Source organism: Trichoderma asperellum, chromosome 3 (genome assembly GCF_020647865.1).
Source record: "Trichoderma asperellum chromosome 3, complete sequence".
Lineage (NCBI taxonomy): Eukaryota > Fungi > Ascomycota > Sordariomycetes > Hypocreales > Hypocreaceae > Trichoderma > Trichoderma asperellum.
The window spans coordinates 2,827,526-2,850,196 of NC_089417.1; the positions used below are offsets into that span (position 1 = coordinate 2,827,526).

The following is a 22,671-nucleotide window of genomic DNA, read 5'->3' on the forward strand; positions in this document are numbered from 1 at the left end:
CTCGGCTGTGGCAATGCCGGAAAAAAATAGCAAAAGGCGGGCTTTCGTATAGGTTGAATCGCAGTGTCTTATTCCTGTGGTTTCAGCTGGTATCGTCGCTGCGAATCGTCCGAGCTTCTAGACTATCTGAGATGCGCGTGGAGTGGCGCACGGCTGAATTATACGCCACGTGCTGTAGATGGTGGTGAGATAATAGTCCAGCAGCTGCTCGTATGTCGAGTATAGGCAATAGATGGGTTTCCGCATTCAGCGCGCAGAGCGTGGTGATGCTTCGGCTTTTATGTATCTCGACGCCGCCAGGTCTCACGGGCGCCGCCTTTTCGGCATCCGCGTGGCTGTCCATGCCGCAGCCTCTGGATCGAGACTTTTTTTTCTCTTTCCCCACGGAAGGATTCCGCCTGGCGGCCGGAGTGGTGAACCGTCTCCTACAGTATGCTCTTTTGCAGCGTGCAATGCCCGAAACACACACCCCTGGCCCTGGCGCCAGTAACGGATCGCGGGCCACTTTTGCTGCTGCCGGGGGGTGCGCATACTGCACAGTACGTTGCCGCAGACAGTGTCCTTGTCCATGCACTGGATTTGGGCCCCTGCAGCTGCGTGTACTATGTACATATGGCGAGTGGCAGATGGGCAAGGATAAGTCGGCCTTCGTTGCTACTTGTAGTAGCATCCAGCGCTCCGTCACGCATTGCAGACGATCAAATCGCTGATGATCAGTAGATGGAGGTGGACGGTCGATGTGAGTACATGTACCTACATGTAGCCAGAAGAACGAACACGAGTTGCCTGCAGGCGCTGGGCGTGCAGGTTTCGGCGGGGTGACTAAGCTGGAAGTCGCTGTAATTTCAAGGCAAAGGGTCCCCGGCGCCCAGATTACAGTGCAGTAGCCCGGTACATGTAGGCATTACAGCACAGCATGGTGCGTGGTGCGCTAGCCACATGCACCTAGGCCTCAGTAGGTGCCAGTATTGGCAGCAGGAGTTACGCCGTGCCCAGATCTCTTGCGCCTCACCGGGGCCCACGACGAGCAGCTGTTTGAGAGACACGCAGTTCGCGGGATGGCCTGGACCGGGAATGGTGCCGCCTAATAATGTGCCTTGGGGAAGATTAGTGCATAAGGCGAATGCACAAGCATTGGCCGTAACGTTGCTAAGTAAACACAGGCTCAAGGCGTGCATAGTGTAAAGTGCAGTGCAAATGCCGTCCGTCCCTGTGGGGCCACCGTTATGCTGGCCCGTTCCGAATCCGGGCCGCGGCAGGGGCTAAAAATTTAAAATAAGGACTGTACTCCGTAGAAAACTGCATTTGCCTTCATGTCACTACTGAGGTATTGTAAGTACATGTAATTATTCGCACACAGACCCAAGACTGTATAAACTCAAATGTCTCGTAAATTCATAGCATATAGTATTCTACTAGGAATCACTAAACTATGTAACCAACACCCAGTACACACAGTCCACACTTCAGTGTGTGTATATATCTTCACCCTCAACAACAGCCGCCAGGCTCAACTCTCTCTGAAGCATCCGGCTTCCTCTGTCATCCACAATGGCACAGGAACGCTCCCCCGGCTAGGGCTATCTATGCCCTTCAGCGGCTGATCAGGCGGCTAGACAGGCGGTCAGCCTGAAAATTATGCAGCGTACGCCTGATCTGGTAAGGATCAACTGCTGCTAAAGCAGATCTGTCACCTATCCTACATAGTGCCAATGAACATGATATAGTGCTAGTACGAAACACTGTAGTATAAGGATCAAGTTACGAGATTCCTAAAACACCAGGACAACTCAAGTTATTCTCCGATGACCAATTTCTTGTAAAGTTCGTGTTCGTGTTTCTCATTTGTCTACAAAGTATACGTTGGCATCGTAAAGCGGGAATAACCAGCAAGTATCATAAAGAGAGTTGAGTATAGTTTTAGTTGTCAAGTGTCCAGTCCTCACGAGCCATTTGTAAATGCCTAGCACCGGTGTCTTCGGTGTCTACGCAGCACCACTTTCACGGCTGTAACAAGCTAATCTGATCCTTCTCCTCGGAGCTTAATGATCGCTGACTCCTAACTACACATATCCATTAGTGTTTCAAATTCCGGTGTGTACTACCAGAAGCATCATATCAGTGCCATCGTGTACTTCGATCGGCTTATTGTTTTAAAAAGCACAGCTCCCTAATGAAAGACGAAATGACGCGATCCTACTAAGGTACCCAGTGTCCACCAAGGTACATAACTTAACATCCACTGCCTACAGTAGGCACCCAGGCATCGATCCCAACGTGATTCAGACTCCCCACCTTCGTTTATGTCTACATCATTTAATTCCTTGATCCGGACTTGTGATGAAACCATTCCATGCCAAGCATCGGGCGCCAAGAGATGCTTAACAAGGCTTGACCAAATCAAGAGAATGTAACCAAACGGTATAAGTTAAACTTAAGTATCGCAGAGTTCCCAGAACGCAGTACGGCATAAGATCAAAATAACACAGAACCAACAGATTGCCAACATATTGCCGTTATCAGCCGTTATCGCGATCATCTACATACGTGTGCATCCTCTTGGCTGTAACACGGCAATAGCTTGTCACAGTATTAAGTGGTTGGCAGCCAATCAGAGCTCTGTATACGCATATAAATCCGGCAACCTTGCTAGCATCTTCTGTTCGGCGCTTTCCTTATTACTCCTTGCAAGACACAAGATCCGCACCCAGCGGCAAAATGCAATGCCGCAAGTCTCCTCTTTTCTTTCTACCAATGGGAATCAGAGGTAATGACTCGGGTTTGGGGGGTTTTTTTTCCTTCCTTTTTTTTCTTTTTCTTCTTTTTATTTATTTATTTATTTTTTAACTCTTAAGGTCTATACATAGTATAATGATTTTCCATCTCCCTGGTGTCCCTTCTAAGACTGGCAAGGGGTAATGATCCGCACAAAGAATATTACTAACTAAATAGAGCGTTAGCGAAATGACCACCTTTCGGTTTTCCCTCTTCGATTCTGTTCTAGTCTTGTTTAAAATCCACGCCACTCTTCTTACTGCAACAAGCTTCCATGATGCTCCTCTGCAAACGCCGGGAACATCATACCAGTCTGGTCGATACGATTTGCGAAACATAGGGCACAGTACAGATATGCTTTCTATGAAACTGAAAACTACATGGGACCACCACTCGTTGGCAAGACCGACAGGGTGGACAAGAGGGAAGAACGAGGCGACATGAACGAGATGAACGAGGTGCGAGACGGACGCCGGGAAGTGGCGGGCAGTGCTTACCAGTACTACTACCTAATATTGGTTAGAACCATGCATGGAGATTTCTACTGAGGCTTCGACGCGATGCAAGGCAGTTGTCCGCAGTTTGAGCGGCAAGACCCATGTCTAGGACAGTATCGGACCTTTCAACCTCGGCGTGGAACCGCTTCCTAGCGTCCGGTAGGGCTGGGCAGCTTGACCCGCGCTGGGGAGGGAGGCCTGCCATCCGTCGGTTCGACCTGAAAATCTGCTCGGACACTTGCGCTATTTGGGCCACTGATTGTGCTCGTACTAGTGCTTTTACGAAGCAGCACAATCTAACCCGCGGGAAGTTGATCGATTTACCAGCAGTGTCCATAGTGCAAGGATAACTCAAGGCAATCAACTGCCTGATAAAGGCAGTTGTAGTCCTGGTATACAAATATCTGTGCCAAGGCTTCTCCGGAATAAAAGCCTCAGAGCACAGAGTAGCTTTGTAAACCACTTCTAATCTAGATTCTCTATTTCTTCCATCCGAAATTCGAGCAGCTTATCTTACAGCCAAGCTCCAGCAGAAAGGCGTAGCTCACACTTGCAGGGGGCTGTAAGCCAATCAAGTATGCTTGTGCTTCCAATTCTCTTTGCACGAGTAGGAGAATGGTGGAAAAAAATTGATCTTATTTCAAAAATTAATGTGTGCTTTACAACACCCTTTCAAATCTCTGGATTATATGCGTCTTAGTTTAATCTGAGTTGTCAACTTTTAAAACTCAGAATGGGCATGTGTGCATGTACCTACCTACGTGTAGAGAGCTGATATGTGGACATGAACTCTGCTCACCCCGCTTACAAACTCGCTGACTTAAGCCAGGGATATTGACAGGCGCTAGCTGCCTAGTGCTGTAATATAGCGGAGCGCCTGAATACCTATGTCTGTTGTTCAAGATTCAAGTACATACATGGACCACCTGATAACTGTGCCCCAGATGCTAAGCCCACCAAATATCCGGGGCGGGGGGAGTAAGTGGCAAAGACAGAGCCACGACAATATAGCCTTGGAGCTTATGTGCTGAGTTATGATGCTTATATGTAAACGCCTACAATGTAAGCCACATAAGGTATCTAGTGCTTGTATTAGCGCTTGAAGCATGACTATGCCATTGTTGCTGAGGTTCAATATCCGGAGGCAACGGCCCCAACACGCAAATCACTTTATCTGAGGCGCGTTATTATGAAACATTTACATGGTTACTTACCCAGTAGAGGCATTATAGTACTCATAATAAAGTATTGTATATTTGTGCTTGGAAGGCATCTCTATCCTTGTATAATACACACATGTACCCTTGGTGCATTGTAGTACCTACTGCTAGGTACCTAACAAGCATCAGGTAAGCCTTGCAGATGCTACTATATATCGTTTCTCCAAGGTATGTACTCCATGCACTGGGTAGGTAGTATTGCGTATACATCACTGTATCCATCGAATCACAGAGAGCGCACGTGGTGTCCCGCGAACGAATGTAATTGAGCAATGCCACAAAAAGGGGATCCTACATCTAATCTGGCGGGTTCAAATGCTGAGAGGAATATGACACGAAGTCTATGTACTCCGTACTCGTTACGAGTATTGAGAGTCGAATTGTCGGTGGCATGGCTCACGTGGCTTTGCAAGCCACATGCCAACGAACTGACTTATATATTACACACTCCCATAATACACTCCTGCACATACCTCTCGATGCCACGTTTGGATCAGCCCATTGATAAGGCTCGGGAACCTTTAGCGTTACTCTTGTATACGATGTCAATCTCAAGCCCCAGCACTGCGATCTGGTGGTGGCATTAAGGCTAATAAGTGGCAGACGGGGTAGCCGAAGACGCCACCATACAGCACTAGGTATTATTCGATCTCAGTCAAGGGTGGTTCTGCATCTGGCCGTCAGCAAGATACGAGTCGTACTGTCTTGGCGCTGCATATGCATGATGCTGCTGCAGAACAATGGGTGCCCAATCCAAATGGGGCGAGAGGATGAGCGCTAGGGTGCTGCATCTTATACAGATTGGAGTTTATGTGTGTGCCTCTGTGTGTGCCTCTGTGTGTCTGTGTGCGTCTGCATGTCTGAGATGACGAAAGAAGGATTTACTCAGGCAAAGAATCCAAAAAGATGGGGGGGGAGAAAAAAAAAAGATGCAAGTATCCGTTCGCGGTAATGGTATGCCATATTGATGACATTTACCTCCACGCAACAGTGGGGGAGCACACTCTGCATCTATTTGCTCGTTACACATCCATATTTTATTTTAGCCTACTTCTTGCTCGCAAATTATTCCGACATTGGCCAATCATTTGATCTTCGGAGTCCTTGCCCGGTCCAACAAGAGCAAATCAAAGGTTGGGTTTGAGAGGGTAACCTAACCTACTCCGCCTACGCACATTATACGCTTTGCTGCTCTTCTTATCTCGAAACAATAGCCGAAGGGAGGGGGGAGAATGGTCTAAGAAATTATTCACATGCCAAAAGAGGACAAGCACGAAATATTGCGTCGATCGAAACTAACTACTGTACGCAGATAATTTACATACGGGTAAACGATGTGTCGACGCCTCAACGCCTCAATGCCGCTCTTGACCCACAAAAGGCGGGAATTCAGGCTTCAATCAATTTCCTTAAAAGCTTTTATTAAAAAAAGGTACTCACAATGACCCTGGTCGGCGATGTAACTGCTCGACTATACTACGACGAGCATAGCGCGTGAAGCTGTACTCCATACCACTGATTGATCTTTATATCATCCATGTTATTAAGCTTCCCTAATTTGGAATATATTGCGCTATGAGGAACAGAAGCTCCTGCCAACTTGCCTGTCCTGAGACGACAACAAAAGGAAGTGACCCCCATTTCTGGAAAAATTAGTCCCTTCATTGCGGAGCACTATCATTGTCGATTGCACCATACATAAGCCGCCGTCCCCAGTTTATAAGGCTTCCACCCATGTGGTTTTGGGGAGTTTAGCTACATGGGAGGTGTAAGGTGCTATTGCTATTAAAGCACACGTCGCCGAAACGGATTACATGCAGTATTGGTCCTTCTACTAGTAGTAAACTAGTAAAAGCCGCCCTAGATCTACTAAAGTAGTTTTCTTCTTCCCTCTTCGGAAGGTGGTTAACGGCGAAATTTTCTAAAGTTCTGACAGCACAAGTGCCCAAGGAAAATTTCATACTTGGAACTCATTCATACAGCTAGGTATATCCATGACCCCGGACAGTATTACAAGTAGGTATACAGATCTAAGCGGAGCTGTGATATAATCACTGCTATCTAGGCGAAGCGGTGACAAAATTTTGACGCTGCCCCTTGCCAGTTCAGTGACAGCAGCCATGGCCAAACTCTCATACACGTAAATTATGTCGGCGTACGATCACAATGGAATCTCCACCCATCGCCAAGAAAAACTGGTAGGTGACTCAACAAGTGATCCCTGTTGGCCCGATATTCAACTAGGTTATTAGTAGAAGACTAGGATTCTTTCTTCTATCTTTGGAATCAATAGCACTGGAACAGTATAAAAGACGGGAGTTGATTACAAACAACAAGATACAACCCAGCGCGTTGAAAAGTGGCTTTTACTTAAGACTCTTGTTGTTTTATAAGAGTTGCAATTAAAGTGCAGTTTATTTTATTTTTTTTTTTCTCCTTTTCTTATTTTAGTATTGTAATCCTTCATGTAATCAAGCTGCGCTATTCGCAAAGAATGAGCACTTGCGTATATGAGCTGTCCTTTTTGGAGAAATTTGGGCCTTATGGGGAGCGGGATATCCCCAGACCAATAGCCCAGTAGGCTAGGGCCAACGGGCAATCGGTATTAACACCACGATAGTACGTAGTACCCGAGACATTGATTACTCCGTAATTCCTGGACAAGGGTAGATCATCAGTAAACTCTCCCCCTTGCAGCTCTTTCGGCACCGGGGAGTCAGTCCGGAACTCCAGCTTGTCCAAGCAGAAAAAGCACCATGAGTGGCACTATTACAGCCATCTCCATCAGATCGTTGTGCAGATCCTGGTTGCTGTAAACGCCGAACATCCTGGATAACTCCGGTGCTACTGGTGCACGTATGTACAACTGCCATATGGAGGACTTTCCACTTACACGCCCCCCTGGCTGATGATCGACAGGTGCCGAGTATGTAGCAGCAAGATTCTCCTTGTTCAGCCTCCGGATATCGACCGACTTATCGAATTTTTATTTACACCTTTAATGAGTAGATGATTACGTTATTTTGGGTCCCATGGCAAGCCATCATGAGCTCACTTTGCCCGCCCCAATTCCGGAGTTTTCAAAGATGCTATATATTAGGTTCCTTCCCTTGGTATGCAATTAACGCATGACTTGACATCCTTTTTCCTTCTACGCACATGGTCCGGTCTATTCAGGTCATCTAAGCGAGAGAGAGATGACATGATCAAATATTGACCCAGTCGGAGCTAGGAAGTTTACTAGGACTCTTTGTATAGCTATCCACGGAGCAACAAGTTCTCCGTCCGAAAGCACTAATTCTGACAGAACAAGCTGCTCTAACTCCATGTTAAAATAGATCCGTGGCATCTTCCGTGAAGCTTTCTCTTACAGACCTAGCCCCCGAAGACGCCACCAATGTCCGAGGACTTGAGATACACGCAGATTCCAAAGGCACGGAGCAAGCAGTGTAGGGAGTTGAAGTGATGCGGATTAAGCGAATATCAGCCCCCGTTTATTTTCCATAGTCTAAAAATATCTAAAAGGGGGCATGTGGAATACACGCGCCCTCTCTCTTCATTACCTGCCCGTAAGCCGGATTTCGGCGTAGCGAAGCGGCACATAGAGCAGCGAAGCCACTGCAAACGCCATCTCAAAGCCAATATCTCCTGTTGTCTTTGCTATAGGTCCCTGCCACCACACCTGGTCCATACACGGGACAACCATTCCAAAGCACAAGATGCCACTCAGCAGAGCTGCAATGCCCAAGGGCAGCCTCTTAGCGTCGCTCCAGATAGCGTGGTCATACGAGCTATAGTCTTGGCGACGGAATAAGACGTGCTCCACGATGACGATTCCGACGAATGCCGCGGACCAGTAACCAATCAGAGACACGAAGTTCTCCAGGCTCTCGAAGAAGTTGTCCACGGCGGTGATGGCCACCGCTATGATAATGGCGGTGATCACCACGGCAAACAGGTATCGAGGAACCTTGAAGAGCCATGGTGCCAAGGTTTGAAAGTTGAGGGTGATAGCGTAAAACGTTCCACATGTGTTTCCCAGCAATGTCAGCGCCAGCACAACCACGATGAACTTGCCAAAGTTGCCCGCGCTAGACAGCATCGCTGCAAGGGCACCGCCGACAGAGTAGTTGTCAAATGCATCTTGCCACTCTGGGTTGTTGGGAATCGCCCCAGCAACGGCTGCTCCGAGGATCATGAGCAGTACGGTGGGTGTGAGAAGGCCCCAGTAAGAGTAGGCAAAGACTCTCCATCTGTCGATCGTTAGAATCTCGCTTATTGTATATGGTACTACCGAACTTATATGCTGAACTCAGGGGGGGAAGAAGGAGAGCTGGAAGGATTTATGGAGTAATGGAGTAATGGTCGGTCTGTGCTTCTGATCTTTATCTTCCACCCCCCTTTTTTTGGCGTTGCAATCGATTCAAATGATGTGGAGGGTGGCAATGGAATCACACAAGCGAAGGGGGTGCAGGGGATAGCGACTTACGATGGAACCTTGGGATCAAAATAAGTCGTGAAGTCACTGGCTAGAGCGGCCCAAGGAATTTGGTAGCTGGCGACGATCATGCCAAAGTTGAGGACATCTGCAGCCGTAGCAGGCTCCGCGGGGGTGGATTGCTTCTTGAGGCCTGAGCCAGCGCAGCCAGTGGCGATGACAACGCTGATAATGGCCGGGATGAACGCATATGTCTCGTATATATGCAGAATTCGAAAGCCGCAAAACGAAACCAGCAGAGATAGTACTGCAATGATGACGATGCCCACATCAATGCTGACATGCCCATTCGAGATGGCAGAAATACACTGTCCGCCTGTAATACAGATGATGACAGTGAAGCCAGTCATGCTGGCCAAGTTCAGCAGCACCGGTAATGATACGATATATCGGCTAAATGTCCGATTGGTTAGGGTTTTCTCTTTAGACGTCGTGGGTCTCAAGTATATCTTACCCAAAGCTATAGCGAGCCTGTATCATCTGTCTCATGCCCGTCTTGGGGCCCAAGATGGCGAGGAATGCCGGAGGTATAGTAGACAGCATGCAGAAGAACAGAATCACGAGAGATGAGTCTCTCAGGCTGAGATTATATGACAAGGGTCCTAGCATGCCAAAGGTGATGCTGCGAAAGGTTAGCAAGTAGTCGCCACATATAGGCATATGCTACTCAGTATAAGTAACAGGTGCATATTCACAAAGTGAGATGCACCATTCTGAGCGCCAAGACTTACCCCAGGATGTTTGCATTGATGGAGAACCAGACGGTGAAGATATTAAAGAAGCGTGTTGAAGTGCGCTCCTCCACCGGTACCGGCAGGATGCCTCGCTCCTCGATGCGGCCAGCTCGCAGGACTTTGTGGAGTAGCGACTCTTCATCGCTTTGATGGCCATCCTTCTCCCTGACCGGCACGGCCGTTGCCTCTACCGTATCCACCAGCATCTGTGCGTTGCGGGCGCTGCTGAGTTGTCCAAAGGTTATTAATACTCCGTACTTCTAGAGGACTTTTTTTTTTTATGAGGCCGTAAGTAAGCCGGCTTGTTTCTCGAACAGCTGAACGGAAAACACGAGGGTGTTTCTGAGCAAAAAGAAAACCAAAAACAGTGCAGAAAAAAAAGGGGGGACCTCAAGAGCTGTCACACCACATCACCCTTCTAGATCGCCATGCAGGTATATTAAAGGCAGATGGAGTTGCAGTGAGTCAAGATTTTTGCCGCCCTTTGACAACTACTCACTTTTTCTCTGAGCTCTTCCACCCCTCTCCGACCCGGGCCGGGGTAGGGAACAAAAACTTTTCGCTTTCACGCGCAACTAAACCACTAAATAGGGTCTAGGAGGCGTCTAGGAGGCGTCTTGGGCCAATCACACGGTGGATGGCCAGGGACCGGTTCATGAGCGACCGGCCCGCCCACCAAAACCCTGCAGCGCCCCTCCGCCACCAAGCAGGAACAGTATTAGTGTGTTTATGTTGCGGATACAGCTCAAAACTGTATCTCTTTCGCTATCTTGCAGTGGCAATGTCGGGGGTATGCGATCTGTGATGGTTGAAGTTATTCAAACGTTTACGCTATAGGAGATATCTCATCCGGACGATGAGAACAGTCATCCAAGTTGCTCAACACAATACTGATCACCGTAATAGAGCCGTAAGCCCCCATCTTTTTCGGTTACACTATGCAGAGAATGTCTCACCAGGGAGGAACTGTGCAATCATCTGACGAGATGTTTAAATTAATTCTACAAATAGGATAGCTTCAAATAAGGCGATACTTAGACGTAATACTTGGAAACCAATGAGAACTATAATATACTCAAGAAGCCCCTATAAATAACAAACAAGGTGTAAGTGAATCCCGGCAATACTATCAATTACCATTCTTAGGCGTAGTCCAAACTTTGCATTCAAGGCCATCAACCCTATTCTCTAAAATAATAAAATTAATAATGATGAAAATTATCAAATAATAAAATACAATTCACAAGTGGCGTGTGCCTCCTAGTAGTGGTGTGACGAGTGAATTGCATGTGTCCCGGGTAAGGTCTACAAGTGGTGGGGTTAATTTGACCATGAGTGTTTGAATACGGTGGTGTGGTTCATTAATGAGCAGAATTGCAAGATGTGTAGAGAATTATTTCTTATATTGAAGATTTTGAAATAATAATAGTTATCGCACGTAGAGAGACTTGTTATCGAGAGAAACTATGATCAAAGGTAACGATTTGTGGCCCAGAGATAATCAGAAGCGCATGGATAAAAAACTTTCAAGCATCGCTGTATTAGAGGCGATTCTAGGCGAAAGGAAGAATATTTAGGTTTTGAAGCACTGTAGAAGATAAAGGTGTATATAGTATTTACCAATTATATTACTAGAGTCTAAGTGAACTGCCGAGTAAGAGAAAATTTGTATCTTGACCCATAGTTCATCCAGCATTCAGCTTAACTGCTTGCCATTCCTTGCGACTTCTTGCGAAAGAAACCTCCCAGCGCTCCCATTAGCGCACTTATCCCCTTCTCATTACTATCCTTCTCAAGGCCGTCGCGAATCCATCCAGGCAGCTTGCCTCGGATACGATCCGTACCGTACCTTCGATCGACTAAGATGATCGCGGCATAATCTCCACGGTGTCGGATTGCCCGACCAATACTTTGGTTAACGGCTCGCATGCAGGCGTTTTCGTAAAAGTCTCGCGCGGCCTGCTTCGCTTGCGCCGTCGCTTCGCTCGGGTTTTGCCCTTCTGTGATGAGTCGGTCTTTGATGGTGGACTCAATGTACTCAATCTTTGCCTTCCAGTCCGGCGATGCAATATTTGGGTAGGGCAACCCAATAACCACTACGCATCGCCCCAAACGATCTGAAAAGTTGATCCCTTCTGACATCTTGCCACCTACGACACTTAGGAGCAAAGCTCCAGTGCGCCTATCTCCCGCCGGTTTGGTCCCCAGGATCGCTTGCGAATAGTCTCGCAACACATCGTCGCTGCTTTCGCCCTTTGTGTCCCTGAATACTGTTTTTCGAGCTTGCAGCCGATCCCATATCGCTTGCGAGCTGCTGTTTTGGGGCTGCTGCCATACTTTTATTATCTCGTCAAGGTAGCCATAACTTGGGAAGAAAACGACGACACCATCCGGCACAATGTTGCAAACATTCAATATTGACAGGCCCAGCTGGTTCATCATATCTCTGTTCCCCCGTTGTTTAAAGCTGAACTCAAACGGTGGTGATCCTGGATGGCTCGAGGCTAGTGTCCACACGCAAAGATTCTCTGGTGGGATGACATGTCCACAACTTAGCGATGTTACCTTTGTTGAATCAAGAGTAGGGAATAATTGATCTTTGTAGTCTTGGAATGGCGACATGGTTCCGCCGGCCAAAATTACAGCTCTAGCGCTTGAAACAATTGACGAGAAGGCGTGTGTTGGCGAGAGAAGAAGATACGTCAGCTTCACATCTGCCGCAGCCCCATGAGTTTTTTGGTAAAAGATACGGCCTTCAGAGCTCAAATTGGTCAGAGCAATAAGGAAAGAGACGAGGGCATGTAAGACTGGAGATCCAGCCTTTAGGGGCCCTGACTTTTTGCTCTCCTCATCGTTCTCTACGTGAGCGACATAGCTCTCAATCTTGTATGCAAGTTTTGAGTCTTGTATATACTGGATTAGCTCGTAAACATTGATCTGGTCGATGCCCTTGTGTCTTGTTAGATCGTTTGGATCGACAATACCATGTTCGTCCTGGAGAGATATTGGTTAGCAGATCATCAACCAACTAAATACCGCTATTCCGTAGCCATACCTTGAGTTTCAACGCTCCTTCCAACCACTCAGTAAGGCCGTCAATGACCCTTCCTACTCTTCCCACGTTTACTCGATTTATGCCCTTTAGCTTTTTTCCAAATCGTTTGACATACACCCCAAGCATCTGGCGACCTCTACGAAGGTCACTCAATTGCAGCTCTGCCGCATGCACGTTGGAGATTGCATCGAGAATATTGTGCGCCTCGTCTATTATGACGACATTACCTTCAAGCTTTATGCCTAGTGCCTCGCGAGCACTCCGTTGCAATAGAAGCGGGTATGGAAGCGTGATGATTTCGGCTCCGGGTAGGGCCACTCGGGAGGCATAATAAGGGCATACTGACAGAGACTTGCCTAGTTGATGGAGATCTTCGATATCAGGGAGAGTCGCCAAGGTGGAATCTCGAAACTGATGGGTTTGGCTAAGAAGCTCTTCTTTGGGCACAAATGAGCATTTAGTGCTGGACTTTGCTTGTTGAAGTTCCGTACAGCGATCATTGATGGCTTGGACAGACCCAAGGCGAGCAACCGAGGGGTTGATGCAGAGTTTTTGGCGTGATGATAATGGCAACAGCTTCACAGGCTCTGTTGGGGAGGCATCTGATCCCTTGGCAACTGAAGTGGGTAACGAGGATGGAAATACAGGACGGCGCAGTTCTGTGATAAATTGTGATAATTGAGAGTGCGTTCTGGATGTATAATAGATCTATAGTCTCTGGTTACTATGAGTAGGAACTGAATCAGTGTCAGTACTCGCACCTTAATTTTCTCTTCGATAATTTCTTCGTCGCTATCCGTTTGCTTAATACGGTTTCCTAGCCCGATCTTTTCAAGAATCTCTCGCGATTCTTTGCTCAATCCAGATAGAGCATCTTCCTGACGTTCATCGTGGTCATCTGTGTCCAACAACCATTCAGCGTCCTCGTCTGCTGTAGTTTTTATGGAAGCTGGAACCTCTTCCACTCGACGTCGTTTTCTGCCTCTTTCCTCTTGAACCTTTTCTTTGAGTCTAAAAGATGCAAGACGCTTTTCTCTGTCTTCCCATTGTCTCAGGAGCTCTCCTCGTTTACGAGACAGGAGTTGTTCGACAACCCAGGACGGCTCGTCTTTGTACGCGTCTCCTGCTTCTTTCAAGGCCACCTCCTGTTCAGTAGCCTTATGGTTTCGAAGCCATGTTAAAGATGCGCATATTAATGAGAGAGATTTACCCTGGTAGAGCAATTAGCTTGTGCCGCCTGAGCTCAACCCGTCACAAGCATGATGTCCTCTACTGTCTCCTCTTTTGGCTGAATAAGGAGGCTTTTCTCAACATGAATCTCACAGAGGAATAATAAACCTACAGTGCCAGTTGGGCTTTCTAAAATTCCCACCTGTCCTTCTCCAGTCTCCAGAATCTGATATACTGTTTGCATAAACTGATTCTGAACCTTATACGGCGTGAATGGATGGTGAAAGTCAAGATTGGACAACTCGTGAGCAATCCCATCAACTTCTTCTGATGAAGTCATCTCGTCAAGTCTATTAATTTGCTACGCTTCTTCATCGCATCTCCTGTTGTTCACGCTACAAAAGATACGCGGCACTCACGATCGGTTTGGTCCGTTAGTAAGCGCGTTGAAGTTTCGCGGGCGGTGTGACGGTCAATGCGCTAGATCCTTATCGGTGGAGCAGCTTTGCGATACGAGATACGGGTTATCGCGGTCGCACACCACGTGATGGAAAATAATTCATGAGCAAAAACGTCACAATTAGGCTTAGGGCTGTGCTGCCCTCTCGCCTAACAATTTTCCGGGGCCGTGCTGTGCCAAAGCCGCTGGCCGCAAAAACACCACCACCCACTTCCAGTCCTTCGACGCAACACATCGGAGAAGCGACAACACCACAACCGTCGCCATGCCTACCCGAACTTCGAAGACCCGCAAGCAGTACGTTGATGAGCCCGTCCGATCATGATTCTTGAATTGCTGGGGAACGAGTGTCACGCCGTCGTGGCGCCCGTTTGACACGCGCATATTGCAAAGATTTGCACATTGAACATGGCAGGCTAACAAATTGCTCTCGAAACACAGCCGCGGCCACGTCTCCCATGGAAAGGGTCGTGTAGGAAAGCACCGCAAGCATCCCGGTGGTCGTGGTCTGGCTGGTGGTCAGCACCACCACCGTACCAACATGGACAAGGTTCGAACGACATGATTCAACGACAAGCGCCCCGAACGTGATTGACTGACCGTTTACGATAGTACCACCCTGGTTACTTCGGTAAGGTTGGTATGCGATACTTCCACAAGCAGCAAGCCCACTTCTGGAAGCCCATCATCAACCTCGACAAGGTACATTGAATCCTTCCCCGCTAAGAATTTTTTTGGTCCCTCGGAGCAGCAAAGATGGAAACGAGAAAACACCAAAAATTATTCTGAGGCAACCTGTTCGATCAAGGGTCAATTGGCTAATGGGTGATTTTTTTTTTTTTTTTAGCTGTGGTCACTCGTCCCCACCGAGACCCGCGATGCTTACGTCTCCGGCGAGAAGAAGGACACCGTCCCCGTCCTCGACCTTCTCCCTCTCGGCTACTCCAAGCTGCTCGGCAAGGGCCGCATCCCCGAAATCCCCCTGGTTGTCCGCGCAAGATGGGTCAGCAAGCTGGCTGAGCAGAAGATCAAGGAGGCTGGTGGTGTTGTTGAGCTGGTGGCTTAAATGCATTACGCTGTGCTGGAGTAAGGCTTGTGGATTTGGAACCGGGTTTTTCACGGTGGAAAATGGATCTTCGCCCCTGTATACCGAGACAAAGGTCTCTGGGGAGGGATTGGGTTGTTCGGCTACGAGCATTGCATCAGGGACTCTATAACGGAGTTTTTTTAACGAATGAAAAATCAAAAATTCGCCCATGCTTCGACACTCGACTTCTGTGCAAAAAGAGGTAGACTGGTGCGTTGGCATCGAGTCTCTCGGGGAGGCTGATGATGCTAAAGTGATACGTGGGAGAGAACGGGAGGAATTGTTACAACTATGAATCTGGCCCCAGATTCAGCCATGGTCTAGCTCGCAGAGTTGATGTAGTAATGCTCCAAAACGCCGATACCAGCCCCCATTATAGCATACATGATCTAGTACAGTACATGTTGACCCTTGCCTATTCCCAAACTTCCATTGCTCATTTCATCATATCAATCCCATATGCTTATGCTCGTAATTATTAAGTTATGCTAGTCCTATAGATCTTTCATGCAGGGAGCATGTCGACCTCGTCTTCATCCGTGGTTTCATGAGACGCTAGTCCTATGTTTAGAAACTCATGGTCCAGAGCTTCTTGTGCCGTGATTCGTCGGCTTGGGTCCAACTCCATGCATCGTTCAAGGAATCGGATCGCAAGCTTTTCGTCAGTAGTTAGAGGTTTATCCTCTGCCCTGCATGTGCTCCACAAGATAATCTTCTCCATAGTGAAGCCCTGCTGGCCAATTGTGGGTATAGTTGTCTCGAAGACGCAACCGTGCAAAAGCCCAGCTGCCTTCATTCGCCTAGACCCGAATATTGTTGCAATCTCAATCATTGCCTCGACATCATCAGCGGAATTAAAGAAGGGGAATCGCTTCGACAAGATCGTGAGAAGTATGACGCCAGCCGACCATATGTCGATTGCCGGGGTTTGTTCCGTACACTTGAATAGCACTTCCGGGGCGCGGAACCCTCGAGTACCTGCACGATTGGCCCGCCGGGAGGGACGAGTGTCTGATTTAGGGTAGCCCGGCTGTGTAGTCATCGATGTTTGTGCCCAGGCAGAGCTTGCCTGGCGATGCTTCCGCGTTTCTCTCGCCTCGTGGCAGAGGCATGGTTTGTTATCTGTGCCCTCCCGTTCAGCCAATCCAAAATCCACGAGGACGCCATGCTGGGTTGTTGGGTCGTAGAGGAAATTCGTAGGCTTAATGTCCCGGTGTAGAATTTTATGCTCGTGCACGCTCTTGAGAGCAGTGAATAAGGAGCGAAGATATATAGCAATATCAGGAACTGTCATCTCCCTGAAATACGCTCGAAAGTCGCCATGACGGAAATATGGAAGAATGGCAACGACCTGGTCGGTATGGCGAAAGGCAGTAATGAGAGGACAGACGGATGCGCATTGTCGTAAATCATGTAATAGCTCGAGCTCGTTGAGGATTCGCGCAGGACTGGATGTGACGTAAATCTTCTTGATGGCTACATAACGCGTTCGTTTCCGCGGGGAGCGAGACCCATTCGAGCGTCCTTTGAGAGGAGGAGGGGTCCATTTGGACAAATCGTCTTCATAGTCCCAGCTGTTGTCGTATCGATCATAGTGGATGTCTTCGGCCTTGAAGACGGTAGAGAAGGTGCCTAGCAAACAGGAACACGCTCTCAGCCCACGGGGGTCTCACCACGCAGCCAATCAAGTGACATACCTTCTCCAATGCGCTTGATCAGCTTATACCGATCTCGAAATCCGGGGAAGTCTTGCTGTAGCCGGTCCATATCGGCCTGGACACTGGATTCGACATGCTCATCTTCAGAGCTCTCGTCCTCTTCCTCTTCCTCTTCCTCTTCCTCTTCTACCACCTCTTCTTCCTCTGGCTCGCCAATTGTCGTGGCATCCTGGCCGTCTACATCATCCTCATCCACCATGACCTCTGTGTCTTCTGTTCTGGCATCCTCGTGGATGTCAAAAGTATCCTCCGTTGGCCGGAGCATTGCAGCCGCCATAGCAGCCAGCTTCCCTGCGAGCAAATTGGATTATAGGAGGAAGCGAGAGCAGCGTGTATGCCAACCAAGAGAAAAGAAAAAGAAATCAGCAAGAAAAACAACAGGAAAATACAGCGCAGATGTGCAATTGGGTTTCTAAGCTGCTCACCCAAAAAAAGCACCAAAAAGCAGCGACTCAATGCAGGTCCTAAAGAAGTTCTAGGGCACTGTGGGGTGTCTTTTTAGTGGCTTGAGGCAGCTTACAGAGCGCTTCCTCAGTGGTCGAAAACGCGACCGCCGCAGTTGATGGCGGGGCGGCTTTCTTTTTTACAAAGCTGTCGCGTCTACAAAATAAACAGACGGTTGCCAGGTCCAAGATTCATCCCCCCCGCCATTTTGCCGCACAACAAACGGCAGCGCGAACAAGACGACGCAACGACCAGAGACGCAAGGCGCACCACTTTGACGCTGAGACAAGGCGCAGTGCAGCCAAACGTTGGACTCACTAAGCAGGGGAATCTCGACAGGTTCATTTTCCGCCCAGGCTCGACTCGATCTGCCTCGATACCCAAGCTCGAAACCCCGCCATCTCGGCGCACAAATCGCCCATCATGGGGACGATCAGCTTCGATATCAACGATGCGCTGAAGCGTTACATGTCCGATCCTGCCACGATACCCACGCCCGAAGCAGATGCCGCCCTTTTCGACTGTGAGAATGACCCAGAGGCGCTCACCAACCAGGTGATCAACCCGGTGCTGAATCCTATCATCGACGCGGTTGCCGACAACCCTGATGCCATCTTGCGAGCTGTCAACATGGACTCATTGCAGTTCTTGCTCAAGTACGATTCCCATGAGGCTTCCACAACCCGCATGCGCGAAAAGAAGGAACTAGGTGACGAGAGGAGAAACGATGGCTGACGAGTGGCTTTTTTGAAATAGATATACGCCCTATTTACCAGCTCATGCACTAAGCAAAGTGTTCGACTTAGTAATGAGCGGGCTGAGTGCCGAGACAGACGCAGTGCATAACGATATTGAGTCACCCGATGAGCAGGAATCAGTGCCACATCACAAGCAGCTATTAGAGATTTACGGATTTCTTATCCAGTGGACCATTGCAGCGGTCGAAACGAAGGCAGCGGAAAAGTCGTCCGCAGCGCCAGTCGCAAGGGGCCGAGGAAAGCCAAAGAAGGCTTCACAAAGGGACGATGCATGGGATTCAGCAGCACAACTTCAGGGTGCACTGGAAGTCATGTGCAAAACTCTAAAGCTGAAATTGTCCAGAATATTTCTAACGACCAGTGAGAGAGATACGTTTATCGGGCTTCTAACTAGGCCAGTCTACATGATCCTAGAAAACGAGCAACGCATCAAGACAACGACAATTCGGATGCACTGCTTCAAAGTACTGTGTATCGCAGTCAAGCATCATGGTCATGGCTACGGTATGTTCCTAAGCCATCCCGAAACATCTCTCTGCAGCCTGCTAACTTCATTACAGCCGCTCAGATCAACATTATTCAGAATCTGACATACTTTGAGCATCTATCTGAACCAATGGCGGAATTTCTCCACATTCTGGCGGAGACCTACGACTATCCTCAACTTACCGACGAAGTTTTGCGTGAAATTAGTAATAAAGAGTTCAACTCCAACGATACCCGAGGACCAAAGTCGGTCTCTGCCTTCATCACCAAATTATCGGAACTTGCGCCAAGATTGGTAATTAAGCAGATGACAATGCTAGCTAAACAGCTAGATAGTGAGGTAATTCGATCGCAAATAGAACCAGTCATCAGCGGCGGAATAAGTAACAGCTGACAACTCTCTAGTCATACACTCTTCGGTGCGCTTTGATTGAAGTGTGCGGCAACATGATTGCCTATCTGAGCCGACAAGACGAACGAAGCGAGAACCACAAATCACAGCTAAATGCCTTCTTTGATGTCCTTGAGGAGCGATTCCTTGACATTAACCCCTACTCAAGATGCCGCACATTGCAAGTATATATGAAACTTTGCGAACTCGAGCAAAAATTCCCCAAGCGACGGCAAAAGGCTGCTGAGCTGGCCTGCAGGAGTCTTGAAGACAGGAGCAGCAACGTGAGGCGTAACGCCATTAAGCTATTAGCAACGCTTATCAAGACTCATCCCTTTACTGTCATGCATGGCGCTCAACTATCTCGAAAGGAATGGCAGGCCCGCTACGACAAGGTTGAAGAAGAGCTTAATGCTCTGAAGCCTCCTCCCGGTATGCCTGGTTTAGGGGATGCGACGGTGGATAACAGTCTCCTCGATGAGGCGACCCAGTTGGGCTCTCCAGAAAAGCCCAAGGAAATGACTGACCAGGAGAGGTTTGAGGCGGTCCAGAAGGCGCGAGAAGAGGCGGCGACAAGCGAAGCAATTGAAAAACTCACCCTGACTCGGCGATATTACAATGAAGCTCTCAAGTTCATTGATGTGTTGCACAACGCCACTGGACTTATATGCCAGCTTCTTGGAGCCCGAAACAAGAGCGAGGTCATCGAAGCAATTGATTATTTCGAAGTTGGTGATGCCTACAACATTGAGCAGAACAAGGTTGGCATCCGGCGTATGCTACGCTTGATTTGGACCAAGGGCAATAGCGACGAGGGTAAGGGCGTGCAAACCCACCTCATTGAATGCTACAGGAGATTGTTTTTCGAGGCCCCCGATTCATTCAGCCCAAATGATGCCGCCAACTATATTGCACGTAATATGATCAGCTTAACTTTTGGAGCCACGCCTGCTGAATTGACTTCATTAGAGCAGTTGCTCGCCACGATGATGAAGAGTGGTGCCATTCCTGAAATTGTAGTCACCAAGCTGTGGCAGGTATACGGTGTCCAGAAACGAGAAATTTCCAAGACTCAGAGGCGAGGCGCCATCATTGTTCTTGGAATGCTTGCCACGGCCAACCCTGAAATCGTGGTTGGTGAAATCGAGACGATGCTCCGAACAGGTCTAGGATCTCTTGGGCGGAACGATTTGCAACTAGCCAAGTATACTTGCATTGCTCTAAGACGGATCAATCCCACGGGAAGGCAGGCCAAGGAATCGAGTGCCAAATTTTCACGGCTTCCAAACGACCATGCAGTCTGCTCACGACTAGCAGCCATAACCGAAGTGCCCTCAGACAGCAATGAATGGTACGGGGTCGCAGAACAGGCAATCAACGCCGTATACGCTCTCTCTAAGCATCCTGATATTCTCTGTTCAGCTATAATTCGGCGGAAGGCCAAACATGTTTTTGGTCGCCCCGGCTCAAGGCCAACTTCGCGAGACGAGAATAAGATGGATGAATTCGCCGATCCTGGCTCGCCAGGTGCTATGCAAGCATCACCGAAAAAGTCTAGCAGACGTGATAATGCCATGTCTCTGCCTCAGCTTCTCTTCATCGTCGGCCATGTCGCTATCAAGCAGATTGTACATCTCGAACTTTGTGAATTAGATTTTAAGCGAAGAAAGCAGGAAAAGGAGAAGCAGACACCGGCAAAGACAGATAAAGACAAGGAGGATGCGAACGAGTTGGATCTCATCGGCGGCACTACAGAGGATGATTTCACAGAGGCAATGGCACACATCCGAGAGCGAGAGCTTCTCTTTGGACCGACCTCGCTCTTGGCAATGTTTGGGCCTCTAGTATCTGAGATATGTGCAAACAACACCACATACGCAGATAAGGATCTGCAGGCTGCAGCTACGCTGTGTCTTGCAAAGCTCATGTGCGTGTCTTCCGAGTATTGCGAAGCTAATCTTCCTCTTCTCATCACGATTATGGAACGATCTCCTGACCCTACGGTTCGGTCGAATGCTGTCATTGCGCTGGGCGACATGGCAGTATGCTTCAACCATCTGATTGATGAAAATACGGATTTCTTGTATCGCCGCCTGGCAGATACAGACGTATCCGTAAAGCGGACCTGCTTGATGACGTTGACATTCTTGATTTTGGCGGGTCAGGTCAAGGTCAAGGGTCAGCTTGGCGAGATGGCCAAGTGCATGGAGGACGAAGACAGGCGGATTGCTGATCTTGCGAAAATGTTCTTTACGGAGCTCAGCACCAAGGACAATGCAGTATACAACCACTTTGTGGACATGTTTAGCTTGCTCAGTGCTGGCGATATGGAGGAAGAGAGCTTCAGGCGCATCATCAGATTCTTGCTCGGATTTGTTGAGAAGGTAAGGACAGTCCTGCTTCAGAGAGGAACCGAAAAATATTCATTTCCATTCTATTGGAATGCTAACAAATGGTTTGCGCAGGACAAACACGCCAAACAGCTGGCCGAAAAGCTCGCGGCAAGACTGAATCGCTGCGAGACGGAGCGGCAGTGGAACGACGTTGCGTTTGCTTTGGGTTTACTGCAGCATAAGAACGAGGAGATTACGAAATTGGTTTCTGAGGGTTTCAAGGTTGTGCAGGCCGCCGCTTGAGGAGGTATACCTGGCTGAGGGATTAGGATGCATATAGCAAAGGGGTGGCAATGATTTTTAATTTATTTATTTTATTTTAGATGGGCAGTTTATTCGCCTATGACGGATTATTTATGAATGCAACGCGGTTATGAAGTCGAAAATGATGTAGCGTAGGATTTAATTTGAGTCTTCCAGGGTAGTTACTGTGACGCATATACTTGGCTGAGGCCAAGACGTAAAATGCAAATTGCCGGGGTATTTGTGGAGAGATCTTGTTAGATTAGGTTTTAAATGCTGAATAGCTCCGTCATAAAACGTATGAATAAGCAGCCATATCATCGAAGACAGTATTGGGCCACATGTGTAAAACAGTTCATGCTTCGAGAAAAACTCAAGACGGAATCTAGCGGCAACTTGACTGCAATTCCAACCGTACCTATACAAGCTGCTTCAATTGAACCAAAGAAACAGTAAACGTTATTTGGTCATCGATTTTGGGCTATTGTATATCCCTCCTGTTTCTCCACACAGTTGCAAACTCTGATCTAGATATATCCATCTACTTATATCTGCATTAAAGCATCTGCATTTACAGACCGCGAGTTTCTGAACAGGCCCTCTCGGAACTAAACTAAGCCTCCAGCTGTACCCGCTCGGAGCTTTTGTCTCGTCCTCTCGGAACGTACCGTAAACATTTGTCTCTCGCTCCATCCCGATCCAGCCTAGCGCGGCCCATTGGCAAAATCCAAACATCCAATCG

General features: G+C 48.3%; 6 protein-coding genes across 6 annotated transcripts; 3 read left to right on the plus strand and 3 right to left on the minus strand.

Moving 5' to 3' along the window:
* Positions 1-3,155: 3,155 nt before the first annotated feature.
* Positions 3,156-3,323, plus strand: TrAFT101_005525 (uncharacterized protein; the record flags this gene model as incomplete). The annotated part of the gene is made up of 1 exon (XM_066127504.1): positions 3,156-3,323. One exon carries the CDS (start codon positions 3,156-3,158, stop codon positions 3,321-3,323), a length of 168 nt encoding a protein of 55 aa, XP_065983615.1.
* Positions 3,324-7,893: 4,570 nt separating this feature from the next.
* On the minus strand, positions 7,894-10,231 carry TrAFT101_005526 (uncharacterized protein). The gene is made up of 4 exons (XM_024910737.2): positions 9,722-10,231; positions 9,445-9,612; positions 8,982-9,383; positions 7,894-8,745 (listed from the first exon to the last, which is right to left on the minus strand). The coding sequence occupies exons 1-4, from the start codon at positions 9,928-9,930 to the stop codon at positions 8,052-8,054; spliced, it is 1,473 nt and encodes a 490-aa protein (XP_024757271.1). The 5' UTR covers positions 9,931-10,231; the 3' UTR covers positions 7,894-8,051.
* Positions 10,232-11,341: 1,110 nt separating this feature from the next.
* Positions 11,342-14,362, minus strand: TrAFT101_012025 (uncharacterized protein). Its single transcript, XM_024900900.2, has 4 exons — positions 14,122-14,362; positions 13,541-13,990; positions 12,780-13,487; positions 11,342-12,718 (listed from the first exon to the last, which is right to left on the minus strand). The coding sequence occupies exons 1-4, from the start codon at positions 14,287-14,289 to the stop codon at positions 11,426-11,428; spliced, it is 2,619 nt and encodes an 872-aa protein (XP_024757270.1). The 5' UTR covers positions 14,290-14,362; the 3' UTR covers positions 11,342-11,425.
* A 240-nt stretch (positions 14,363-14,602) lies between these two features.
* On the plus strand, positions 14,603-15,909 carry RPL28 (60S ribosomal protein uL15). Its single transcript, XM_024908683.2, has 4 exons — positions 14,603-14,706; positions 14,851-14,959; positions 15,022-15,111; positions 15,257-15,909. Exons 1-4 carry the CDS (start codon positions 14,675-14,677, stop codon positions 15,473-15,475), a joined length of 450 nt encoding a protein of 149 aa, XP_024757269.1. The 5' UTR covers positions 14,603-14,674; the 3' UTR covers positions 15,476-15,909.
* TrAFT101_005528 (uncharacterized protein) lies at positions 15,700-17,706 on the minus strand. The gene is made up of 2 exons (XM_024902738.2): positions 17,194-17,706; positions 15,700-17,128 (listed from the first exon to the last, which is right to left on the minus strand). The coding sequence occupies exons 1-2, from the start codon at positions 17,489-17,491 to the stop codon at positions 16,002-16,004; spliced, it is 1,425 nt and encodes a 474-aa protein (XP_024757268.2). The 5' UTR covers positions 17,492-17,706; the 3' UTR covers positions 15,700-16,001.
* Positions 17,707-17,817: 111 nt separating this feature from the next.
* Positions 17,818-22,074, plus strand: TrAFT101_005529 (uncharacterized protein). Its single transcript, XM_024908682.2, has 5 exons — positions 17,818-18,314; positions 18,415-18,920; positions 18,977-19,242; positions 19,308-21,677; positions 21,759-22,074. The coding sequence occupies exons 1-5, from the start codon at positions 18,082-18,084 to the stop codon at positions 21,927-21,929; spliced, it is 3,546 nt and encodes a 1,181-aa protein (XP_024757267.1). The 5' UTR covers positions 17,818-18,081; the 3' UTR covers positions 21,930-22,074.
* Positions 22,075-22,671: the final 597 nt, after the last annotated feature.